This window comes from Vicia villosa, unplaced genomic scaffold, assembly GCF_029867415.1.
Source record: "Vicia villosa cultivar HV-30 ecotype Madison, WI unplaced genomic scaffold, Vvil1.0 ctg.000011F_1_1, whole genome shotgun sequence".
NCBI lineage: Eukaryota > Viridiplantae > Streptophyta > Magnoliopsida > Fabales > Fabaceae > Vicia > Vicia villosa.
Window position 1 is genome coordinate 653942 of NW_026704941.1, and position 13314 is coordinate 667255.

The 13314-nt window shown below is 33.6% G+C and overlaps 1 protein-coding gene across 1 annotated transcript; it reads right to left on the reverse strand.

Annotated features, from left to right (window-relative positions):
• Positions 1-10694: 10694 nt before the first annotated feature.
• On the reverse strand, positions 10695-12995 carry LOC131621741 (AP2-like ethylene-responsive transcription factor PLT2). The gene is made up of 6 exons (XM_058892786.1): positions 12846-12995; positions 12315-12720; positions 12133-12215; positions 11916-12013; positions 11616-11817; positions 10695-11519 (listed from the first exon to the last, which is right to left on the reverse strand). The coding sequence occupies exons 1-6, from the start codon at positions 12985-12987 to the stop codon at positions 10864-10866; spliced, it is 1587 nt and encodes a 528-aa protein (XP_058748769.1). The 5' UTR covers positions 12988-12995; the 3' UTR covers positions 10695-10863.
• Positions 12996-13314: the final 319 nt, after the last annotated feature.

A 13314-nucleotide genomic window follows, 5' to 3' on the forward strand; every position in this document is an offset into this window, starting at 1 on the left:
TAGGAGCTAGTAATAGGAGCTAGTAATAGTGTTGGTTGACTCTAATCCAATTTATTTTTTATTTGAAAAAATATTGTAGTTTGATATTTAAGGAAAGCACGCAAAAGAGTTATTACTAAAAAACATGTTACCATTATCCAAAAACAATAGGAAAAGCTTTTTCATTAGCGTGTGGTATGGTAAAGCGCGTGATTACCGTAAGAGTAGGAGTTTGTTACTCGTCCTTGTTGCACCAGTTTCTAGAATTTTCTATATCTTGAGTATACTATTTATTTATTCTCTTTGTGCAAAAGCTCAGGTAAATAAGAAAAGAAAAATGTATCAAATGATTTTAGCGCATCATTCTAAAACGGCCTAGTGCGCATAAACGAAAGGATAAAAAATTCACTAACCATTTTGGCACGTGTGTGGATGGAGAAGTTGAAAATGCCCCCTTTAAAACTGAAATAGAAGTGAGTCTCTCTCACACTCTGTTTGTGCTTTCGTTGTTATTGTGTTTTCTCTCAGTCCGACTTCGTTGTTTTTGTGTTTTCTCTGGGTTTGCTTTCTTGTTTCTGTTGAAAACATGAACATCAGTGAAAGCAATTTCGTGGAACACTTTTCTGCATCTTTCTTTTATCAATAATTTTTTTAACGGTACAAATAATTGATTAGGTTAGAACTTATTTTGTTTACTTAATTGACTGAATTGATTAGGTATGAGTGTTTTGAATAGGTATTAATGTTTCAGCGTTCAAGTTTTGTCAGTAGTCGGTTTTTGTTCTGTTAATGCAATAACAAAGCTTTGAATGATGATATGAATATGCATGCAAGATTGATAGGGATGATTTTGTGTAATTTTGATATTTGAAAATCATATCCATCCCCATCCATCTATGACGCTTTGATAAAATGGATCCTCAAAAACAAATTGGTGATTATCATCATCTCTACTTTTAATTATTGGACCAAAAACTTAATGTTGCCTTCCTGAATTGATTTTCCTCGCAATGAACTTTTTTATCAGATTTTATATTAGTAATAGAAAAAATATTTTCTTGACAAATTCCAATTTGATGATCATTGTATCGTTGGTTGCGAATGAATATTAAATTCTTTTAATGTGATTTGATTAATTAAAAATAATGTGATTTGATTAATTAATTATAGACACTAAAGAGTCTGACCAGACTAGGATCATTATAATATCGGACTACTTTTCAAATTTGACTATGCAGCTTCACATTGTCAAAAACCTTGTTCTTTCTTTGTTGAAGGGGTAAGAAGTATTAACTTTTTTTCTTATATGAATGGGTAGAAAGTCATTGCATTTTCTTTTTTCTCATAGTTTTTACCATTCAATAATTTCTAAGGCTTAAATAGTCTCATGTCAAATTTCAATAAAAATAACAAAAAAAAAAAAATATCTAAATCTTATAGAGTTAAACTTCAATTTTATTACAATTAAATCCATCAAAGTACTTCAAAACAAATTTAAAAAATTAAATATTTCTTTAATTATGAGTATAATTCAATTAATTATTTATTTTGATTATTTTATTATTATCTCATTATATAATCAAACATAACTAAAAATGATTAAGATTAATATAACAAATGTTAAATAATTAAAGAAAAGACAAAGAAGTAGCAAGTTCTAAAGTAATTGGTGCATCATTACATGCTTGTAATATAGAAGAGGAGCTAGTAATAGTGTTGGTTGACTCTAATCCAATTTATTTTTTATTTAAAAAAATAATGTAGTTTGATATTTAAGGAAAGCAACACAAAAGAGTTATTCCTAAAAAAACATGTTACCATTATCCAAAAACAATAGGAAAAGGTTTTTCATTAGCGCGTGGTATGGTAAAGCGCGTGATCACCGTAAGAGTAGGAGTTTGTTACTTGTCCTTGTTGCACAATTATATAGTTTCTAATTATAAAGATATTCTTGGGAACTAACAGATTAAAGACATTGACTGTAGCAGAAGATACTGCAATATTGTAACAACAAATATGTTGTGATTGAAGGCCTAAATCTAGTTGGGTATAAGTTATAAATCGAAGACTTTGTAACCTAGAAAAAGAAGACAACCACCGAGTAGAAAAGATGTAATCTTTAGGGTTTGTCGAGGTAAACCTCTCGGGCTGTGGAAAGTTACCATTGTAATCCTCAGAGCCTGTAGGCAAGATGAGTATTGTTCTTGGATGAAGTTTTGAAGTAACTCTAAGTTCGTGATCATAGTCAAGAGTCTTTGCTAGGGATTGTCATGGAAGTGTGTCTTCCAAACTATGTTATCTGTGGGATCAGAATGCGTTGGATATTAAGTCGTTGCTACAACTCTTGGGATTGGAGAACTGTACAACATCATTGCAATGATTGGAAGTAGGATGAGGATATTCCATATCTAGGGAAGACCTAGGTAGAAGGGTCATTGGGTAGGGATTAAGTGAGAGGTTGTAAACTTTGGACTAGTTTAGCTCTGATTTAATACTGATGATAATGGACTTCATTCCTGGCTTGGTATGCCTCAAGAGTAGGTATGATTTCACCGAACTGGGTCAACAATTACTGATGTCATTTATTTTTCAGTTTGGCATAATTCTATGTATATACCTTGCTGATGTTTCTTGACAGATCACATGTCTCGGCATCTTTCACGACATCTGGATCTGTTACACCAGAATTTCAATTGGTACCAGAGCAAGTTGATGGAAAAAACTTGGAATCAGGTGAGGATTCATTTCTTAATTTTATCATTAATTTTGGCGTTCACGTTTTGTTAGTAGTTAGTTTTTGTTCTGTTAATGCAATAACAAAGCGTTGAATGATGATATGAATATGCATGCAAGATTACTAGGGATGATTTTGTGTAATTTTGATTGTTGAAAATCATATCCATCCCCATCCATCTCTGATGCTTTGATAAAATGGATCCTCAAAAACAAACTGGTGATTATCATCGTCTCTACTTTGAATGATTGGATCCAAAACTCAATCTTGCTTTCCTGAATTGATTTTCCTCCCAATGAACTTGTTTATCAGATTTTATATCAGTAATAGAAAAACTCTTTTCTTGATAAATTCCAATATGATGATCATCGTATAGTTGATTGTGAATGAGTTGAGTATGAATATTAAATTCTTTTAATGTGATTTGATTAATTAAAAATAATGTGATTTGATTAATTAATTATATGCACTAAGGAGTCTGACCAGACTAGGATCATTATCATATCGGGCTACTTTTCAAATTTGACTATGCAACTTCACATTGTCAAAAACCTTATTCTTTCCTTGTAGAAGGGGTAAGAAGTATTACCATTTTTTTCTTATATGAACGGGTAGAAAATATTTTACAATGTCATTGCATTTTCTTTTTTCTCATAGTTTTTACCATTCAATAATTCCTAAAGCTTAAATAATCTCATGTCAAATTTCAATAAAAATAACTTAAAAAAATATCTAAATCTTATAGAGTTAAACTTCAATTTTATTGCACTTAAATCCATCAAAGTACTTCAATTTTTTTTAAAAAAATAAAATATTTCATTAATTCTGAGAATAATTTAATTAATTAATTATTTTTATTATTTTATTAATATCTGATTATTTAATTAAATATAACTAAAAATAACTAAAGATTAATAAAACAAAAATTACATAATTAAAGAAAAGAAAAAAAGAAGAAGGAAGTTCTAAAGTAATTGGTGCATCTTACATGCTTGTAATATAGAAGAGGAGCTAGTAATTGTGTGTATTGGCTCCAATCCAATTTATTTTTTATTTGAAAAAATAATGTAGTTTGATATTTAAGGAAAGCAACACAAAAGAGTTAGTACTAAAAAAAACATGTTACCATTACCCAAAAATAATAGGAAAAGGTTTTTCATTAGCGCGTGGTACGGTAAAGCGCGTGATCACCGCAAGAGTAGGAGTTTGTTACTTGTCCTTGTTGCACAAGTTTCTAAAATTTTCTATATCTTTAGTATACTACTTATTTACCCTCTCTGTGCAAAAGCTCGAGTAAATAAGAAATGAAAAATGTATCAAATGATTTTAGCGCGTGATTCTAAAATGATCCTAGTGCGCATAAATGAAAGGATAAAAAAAATTCAATAACCATTTTGGCGCGTGTGTGGATGGAGAAGTTGAAAACGCCCCATTTGAAACTGAAATAGAAGTGAGTCTCTCTCACACTCTGTTTGTGCTTTCCTTTTTTTTTGTGTTTTCTCTCAGTTTGGTTTCGTTGTTTTTGTGTTTTCTCTCGGTTTGGTTTCTTGTTTCTGTTGAAAACATGAACATCAGTGAAAGCAATTTTGTGGAACGTTTTACTGCATCTGAGTTGCTGGCAATGGAGAAGAAGTCTCTGTAGAAAAGTGCTGATGAATTTGAGTTGCCGACGGCGGAGAAGAAGTTCTCGACAGAGAAAATTGTAGATGAATCTGAGTTTCCGGCAGCGGAGAAGAAGTTCTCGACGAAGAAAGGTGTTGATGAATCTGAGTTGCTGAAGGCGGAGAAGCAGTTCTCGATGGAAAAGAGTGTTGATGAATCTGAGTTTCCGGCGGCAGAGATGAAGTCTCCAAAGAAAAGTGTTGATGAATTTGAGTAGCCGGCAGCGAAGATGAAGTTTTCGACGGAGAAGAGTGTTGACGAGAGCAAGTTGATGGAAAAAAGCTTGGAATCAGGTGCGGATTCATTTCTTTTATCATTAATTTTCTTTAATGGTAGAAATAATTGATTAGGTTAGAACTAATTTTGTTTACTTAATTGACTAAATTGATTAGGTATGAATGTTTTGAATATGTATTAATCTTTCAACTATAATACTCTACCAATATGCGTCTAGAATCATATCAGTAAAATATTAATAACTGGTACTGAGTACTAACAAAAGCCAAAAATAATGACATAAATTGTATACATTTATAAATCATCTCAAAGATGGATACAATGAATATGTCTACACAGTAATAATAATATATAGCGGAAGAAAAGATTAGGCACGGTCTTCACGACATCCGATCAAGGATCTTGATCCAAGCATCTAGCAAAACCCAATCTTGCATGGTACCTAAAAAAAGAGGAATGGGATGAGATTACTAAATCTCAGTGAGTTCCCCTATCTTATGGGTCCTCTCGGCTCTACAGGGTACATGTCTCATCTACAGATCCATCTCAGATCCTAAGGTTTCCTCACTACCCAGTACATGAAATCCTATCAACTCGTAGCTCCACAATTTAGTGTCCACTGACCACCCGATTGGATACTCGGAAAACATATCGCATGTTCAAATATTAGGTATATGTTTCCTCCAAGATAGGTCTTCCGAATTTACTTGCCTATCTTCTCTCAGAACAAGACCTAGAATCATACCTTTTAAATCTACATGGTAATTAACTCATATACACTATAGGGAATCCAAGAATTGACATTGAATCGTGTCGCACAATTCAACTCCTCAAAACCATGGAATTCTAACTTCAAACCGCATCACACAATTCGAAACATCAACAGTATGGACCATAGGGAAACATGGATTCTCATCGAATTGCATCGCACAATTCAACTCATCGAAACCATGAAATCAACTCTGAATTGCATCGCACGATTCGAATCCTTAATAATATGGACCGTAGGGAAACATGGATTCTCATCGAAATGCATCGCACAATTCAACTAATCAAACCCATGGAATCAACTCCGAATCGAATCACACGATTCGAATCCTCAATAATGAGAACGATAAGGGGAAGGTATTGGTTCGCATCCCCGGGATTTCATCCCCGAAGAATACTCCTGAACTACAGAGCACCAATCAATCACAAGCGTCACACCCGAGAAGGACCTTCATATATGGCCTGGGAGCATTCTTGGACATCACATCACAAGGACAACCACATATAAGTAACAAGCATCGCACTGGTTACTACCCTCATGCCCATTATCTAACCCTTGTCCATGGCACAACCTTGTTAGTTGACCTCCGTTAATCCTTCATAATATGCATTCTAAGGATTACCTCACCATTATGTTAATTTAGTAAACATCCTCTTAACACTTATGTTAATTGTAGAACCTTTCATCTCTTGGTCCATATAACTCAATCCGTCATTACATGTCATAATTATCTTTAATTAATCATGTATTATACTTAGGTTAGTTTATATAAACCCAAGAGTCAATCATACATGTAGCATACTAATTTTTCACCAAGTCTTACTTTTATTAAACAAGATACAAGATATACACTTGGATTTTAGTAATATTTAGGAGTATGATAGAGCTATGGAAGCTTAGGCATCTCATAGCCCTTTCTGCTAGCTTTCCAACGATATAAAATTCGCTTCAATCGGATATACGATGCAAAAGTTATGAATTTCGGAAGTTTTGAAAAAGCTACCCAAACAGTGATGTAACGGGTTACATGAATCATGTAACCGGTTACATGACCTAAAAACTGTGTTTTTCACCCTTTTTGACACATGTAACCGGTTACATCAACCATGTAACCGGTTACATCGCTGACAGACCCAAAAATTCTGCATTTTAATGGTGTTCTTCCATACCAATTCCATTCCAAACCATTCCAAACTTCCAATATCATTCCAAAATCATACAATTTCATTCATATAGAAAAAATAAGCTACACATGCATAATCTAATAACATGAAATTCATAAATTTCTCATCAATCCCCAAAACCCCAATTCATGCCAAAATTCTCAATTCTCCCACCCCAAGTTCCTATCCATGGAACTCACCTTGAATAGGGAAGAGATTCTGAATTCCAAGCTTAGAAGGAGATGAAGATGAATACCATTTCTGACTTGAGAGATGAAGGAGAAGATGATGCACTTGATCATGGTTCTTTCTCCAAAATCACCTAACTCCTCATACATGCATCCATGGAGAATCACTACAAGAAATATGTTGTCCAGCGACATATATTAGCGACGTGTATTCCACGTCAGTAGTTGCGACGTGTTTCCCACGTCTCAACATACTTTTATAATTAAAAAATCATTCCAACGTTATAATCAGACGTGTCAGAGTTTTTTTTTTTAAAAAAAATAGTTGCGACATGTTAGTCACGTCACTACTAAAAAGTAAAAAATAAAAAAAAATACAAACTTTAACGTTGCAGTTGGAGGGAGATTTGAATTTTTTGAATTTTAGTAGTGACGTTACCTCCACGTCGCTACATAATAACTGGGAAAATAACTCTGCCACTTTTACAGATGTGGCAGAGGGTGTAATTATTATTTTGGCCGTTTAAGGCTAGCGACGTGCAACCCACGTGGCAAAGTTGCGACGTGATGTTAACGTCGCTAATGTGTTAATTAATACACGCTTTTCTCTTCTTCCCCTTTACCATTTCATACGCATTTTATTTGTTCTTCTTCTCTGCATCTTCTCTGCAACTCTCCAAACCCAAATTTTCTCCTCTCCCAAAATCCCCAAACTTTCAATCTCATTCAATTGCACTACAAGGTATTCAAAGTATTTTATAATTTTTTGTTCATTCAATTGCACTAATGGTTGCTTTTTTGGGGATGGAAATTTGGCGTCCAGCTATAGATCTGGTGACCGCAATCTGTTCCAAAGAGTTCAGGATGGAGAGGGTGGATCGCGTCAACCAAATCTGACACAGGAACAAACTGAATTAATAAGGCAAATGGCGAGACGCGAAAGTGAGGCCCAGTTGGAGATGATGCGGAAGAGGCAGGCTGATATGGAGGAGCAGCATGCGCGGCAGATAGAGGGCATTATGAAGAAACAAGCTGAGATGGAGGAGCAGATGAGACGGTTTATGCAAGGAGGTGGGAATTACAGTAATGTTCCTCCTCAAGATCAGCCGGAGGATGACGGAGTGGCAGATGATTTTAATCCGGATAATTATTTTCCGGATGATGATGCTTCTTAAAAGCATTTTGTATTTTATTTATTTTTAATTTATTTTTATGTAACTTATTATACATTTTAATTCATTAAAATATTATTTTTAAATGTTTAGTTTTATTTAATTAAATTTATTACATAATGTTTATTATATGAATTTATTTTATACAAATTTATTATATAAATTAGATTTTATAGATTTTATTATATATATTTTATTATATAAATTTTATTTTATAGATTTTATTTTATAAATTTTATTATATATAAATTTTATTATATATATATTTTATTATATATATATTTTATTATATATTTATTATTTATATAATATATATTAAAATATATTTTATTGTAGCGTGAATAAATTTTTAAAAAAAAAAAGGCATTTAATGTAGCGACGTGGTTAACACGTCGCTACCCTGGTCAACAACACATTTCCCCACACCTGCCACACCTGCTGTGTGTGCAGGGAGCTGTCTCCTATGTCATCTTGTTGCGACGTGGGACTCACGTCGCTACTTTCTGACGTGGTCTCCACGTCGCTACAATGTTGCCACGCTTGCTCCTGCGACATAAATGCTCACGTCGCTACTTTTTAGTTGCCACGTGATTTTGAAGGTTGCGACGTGTAGTCCACGTCGCTGCAGAGAACATTTTTTGTAGTGAATGAATTTGATGCCTCTTCTTCCTTTCCCTTCCTTTCACGTTTTCTCTCTATCTTTCCCCAAAATTCTGATTTTGGTAAGGCAAGAATGAGTCATTTCCACCAAACAAGTCTTTAAGTTCCTATTTAAGTAGTGGAATGACCACACTACCCTTCAACCATGACATAATTACCAAGGTGCCATCAAGTTCAATTCTAACCAATCCTTAGAATTTATAACAACTTCTCTTAACAACTATTAATTGTCCATAGGTCTCATGCTTAAAGAAATTGGGGTGTTACATTTCAACGTTCACGTTTTGCCAGTAGTTGGTTTTTGTTCTGTTAATGCAATAACAAAGCGTTGAATGATGATATGAATATGCATGCAAGATTACTAGGGATGACTTTATGCAATTTTGATTGTTGAGAATCATATCCATCCCCATCCATCTCTGATGCTTTGATAAAATGGATCCTAAAAAACAAACAGGTGATTATCATCATCTCTACTTTTAATTATTGGATAAAAAACTCAATGTTTCCTTCCTGAATTGGATCCAAAACTCCTTTACTTTCTGCACCGTTTTTACTGTTATTTATCGTCTTGCTTCATAGTGTTTACTCCATAGATATTTGTGTTGTTACATCTCAGTCGATATCACATATCTGATACCAGAATTTCAAAACTTAAGTCAGAGAGATTTTCTGGAAATACAGTTGTTGAAGTAGGGTTTGAAAATTGAAGATTTTACACTGATTCTTATCTTTTTTATGTTTAATATTTACTTTGTTATGAAATGTAATAGTTAAAGATGTAGTGAACTTGACAAGAATGCAACTAAAAGATGATTTCTTACGAGTAAGTTCATCGCAAACTGTTGAATTTTCAATTACAATTATTTGTTTGTTAGTTTATCCAATTTGTAGTTTAAGATGATAGTTTAAGTTGATAGTTTAAGCTTTCATTACATAAACTTTCACTACATAATCAAAAATCATTATCATATCTAAACCCTCTCGCTGAGATAAAATTAGACCAATCATAGTGGGCCTCATAATCATCATCAGAATTGAAAAAAGTAATTATTGCCTCAACCTTCATCTTCTTCTTATTCTTCTTCTCCTCACTCTGAGAGCTCTCATTAGTCTAAACACAACAGCCTCTTCAGCAACATCTTGAATTTGATGCTGGTTTTGCGCCACAACACCGTATGCAACAACATCTTGAGGCTCAGGCTGGTTTTGCACCAGAACATCCTCTACAACAACATTTGGATTCTCAACATTCCTTTGAATGTAGTTGTTTTTGTGTTTTGGTTCTTCCGCTTTTATATTGTTCCTTCTGATTCTTTATCTTCTTCCCTTGGAAGTTTTAAAATCAAAGATGCTCATTATTGTTTCTTTAATTCTATACGCTTTCTATTCTCTTTGGAAGTCGGAAAGATTGCATACCTCGAACTGTTTAAATTTATTATGTACTTAAAATACATGTTTTGATAACAATTCATAAATGGTATAGTGCTGATTCTGGTATGAAACGGTTGACATTTATTCACATATAATATCACAACAGTTATCTAATAATCGTTGTTAAAGAGCACAAGCTTTTCTATTTACTACGACAGTCACTGGACCGTGATTGAAAGTGCCGCATATACTACCACACGCTAAGATCTATGTTTATTTTATTAGTTTTGATTTTAAAAATTTATTTTGGTTTTATTTCGCTATTTTTTTCCTTTTCTCTTAAAAACAATAAAGCGCGGTGACAACTTTCATTAAAATAACGACCTGGATCAATCCAATGCTCTTTGTCTCAATTTTTCAGAAAACGCGACAACCCTCTCCATGCAAATACAAAGAAAACCAAGGCACTCTTAAACCAAGTGCTATTGGATGGACATGGGTATTTTTTTCAATTACAAACTTAAATAAAGAATTGAGAATTTCTATCAATCAAGCTCTTATATAGTTAAATTTGATCAAATACACTACTAAACAAAAATTCTAATAAATTTCTGCATTTTAGATTGTGAATTGAGAAACTAATATATATAAATTACAAACTGATTGTCGCACATCCAAATGGCCATATAATGCAAAACTGGTCCATACTAAACATACAAATTTTAGACAGTGGATTGAGAAAATCTCCAATAACTAACCCAATTCAAGCAAAACCATGTTATAGCCAAAAAAATAAATAAAAAGAAAAACCAAAAGAATAAAAATTTAATTCAGTTATAATATAGCAGAATCAATTAAAAAAGACAATAAAAAAAAACAAGAAATTAAATTGTATAACAATTAACAACTAGTCAAGTTCTTCAAGTTAATTACTCAAACCATTCCACATAGTGAAAACACCACCACCTCCATTTGAACCTTGCATGGAATCTCCCGCCGACCAACCTCCATAACCTCCGGAAGCCATGTCATAATCCGCTGTTCCCCCCATAACATTGTTACTATTATTATTATTCCCAATATACCCTCCACCACCATCATTATTCTCCATCAAACCCGGGTGATTCTGAATACTATAATCACCATTATAGTTGTAAAATCCACTTTGTTGTTGCTGTTGATGCAACTGAAGCTGAGTTTGTAAATAACTCTGATCATGAAACGACGACGGATATACTTCCTGGTTTTGTAGTGTCAACAAAGGTTGTTGTTGTTGTTGATGATGATGTTGTGTTTGTTGTTCAAATTGCATTAAAGGGTAACCTTGTAACTCTAACCTACTTGAACTTGAAGATCCTAGTCCATATTGAAGTGCAACCATCTCTTGTTCTCTTTTTCTAGAACATTCTAGAGCTTGTGCTTCTTTCAACCGTTTTGCAGCACCTCCTCCTATAGGAAGAGTGTTACTTTCAAGAATCGCCTTCACTTCGTACCGGTTCATGTCGAAGTTTGTTACCGCGCTTAATCCTCTGAACTTAATTGCAGCTATATCATAAGCTTCTGCAGCTTCTTCTTCAGTACCTATAATAAACAATATTCCAATGTTAACTATTATTATTTTTATCATGATTTCATAGTTTTAGTTTGTTGTGTGGTGCATGCATGAATGAAGCTTACTGAATGTTCCTAAGTAGAGATCTTTGTTTCCTGCAACTCGACCGATTCTCGCTTGCCATCTTCCATGTTGGTGATGCCTTGTGACTCCGCGATACATTGACGCACCCCTTGAAAATCCACTGCTTTTTCTTCTTATGGATGCAACAAATTCTTGTCTTGTCATGTTCTTCATTTCTTCAACTTCCTTCTCATAGTTACTGATCTGAAAGATAATGAATAGTAATTAGTATAAGATGATTAATTTTGAATTGACCTAATTAAGTATTTAACATCATTAACATCATGAACATGATTAATTACTGGAAAGTTTGTTGTGGTGGATGTTCCCCAGTATTTTAGTGCAGCTAAATCATAAGCTCTTGCTGCTTTTTCTTCTTTGTCATAACCACCTAAATAGACTGATGATGAAAACAAGAAGCAAAAATCAAGATCAATAAACATGAAAATGTGTTAATACTTAATATGTACTAGTCAATATTTCAAAAAAATCTAATTAGTATAGTTGATTTGTCATTACCTTGGCGACCTTTTCTTGATTGTCCTTCTCTTCTACAAGTATTATCCCAAAGATGCGCTTCATATCTTCCGGTCCATCTATGTCTATACAGATTTTGAAGGATAAAAGCAAATCAAAATAAATGATAACACAACAAATTGTAAATTCCTAACTAGAGAAGATTTTATGGAAGAATTTCGAACCTTGTTACACCGCGATATATTGATGTTCTTTGGCCAAAGGTATCCAAAGCTCTTTTAGGTGCAGCTGCTTCAACTATAGTGTTATTATTTTCGCCACTGGTTTCACATGCGGAATCTTTAGTACCACTCCCCATTGACAATGTCAATGACTGCAGATTATTGGTACCGTTTTCTTGATATTGATCATAACTATTGCTAGAAGTTGGTTCTAAAGCTGAGTTGCTTTGTAGTGGCATGAAGAAGTAGTTATCTGAAGAATGATTATTGATTTCATTAAAGGCTGCAAGATCTGACTCATTTTCAGTAGTACTCTTGCTGTTCACACCAAGAAAATCTGCAACCTTTGGAACTTCGTTGCTAGTACTGTGATGGTGACTGTGACTGAGAGTATTCATCAGATTCCAATCTGTTCATGAATAAAATAATCAACAAACATAGGTTATTATTATATATATGTGGAAGCTTGAAGCAGATATAGCTTCATAAAGAGACAAAGCTATAGGAATGAAAGAGTTTTATTAGTTAAGTTACCATGGTTTTGGAAAGGGGTTTCCAACATGTTGTCATTGACTAATGTTCCAAGAGAAAAATGATGCTGATGATGAGATTGAGGTTGTAATGGAGAAGGATGGGTTGGAGAAAGTGGAAAGGAGAGCCAGTTGTTTGAGTTCATTTTGAGGGAAAAGGGACTGTGGAAATGAAATAGAAGTGAAAAGGAGTGATATATATATATATACTTAGAAATTTACCAAGGGTACTTGCTAGGGTTTCAAAAAGTGAACTCTCTCCACACTTTGGAGCTGTTGTTAAAGGGATTGGGCAGAAGAGAGGTTGAAAAAGGATTTTTTTTTTAGAGGAAGGGACGTGATATTTAAAGTGTACCCTAGCTTGCTTCTTTCTCTATTTTAGACCATGGTTTATGCAAATGCGGTCGCAATATTACTAATCCGGTAATCTGCGGTCGCAATATTACTAATCCGGTAATCTGCAACTACATCGA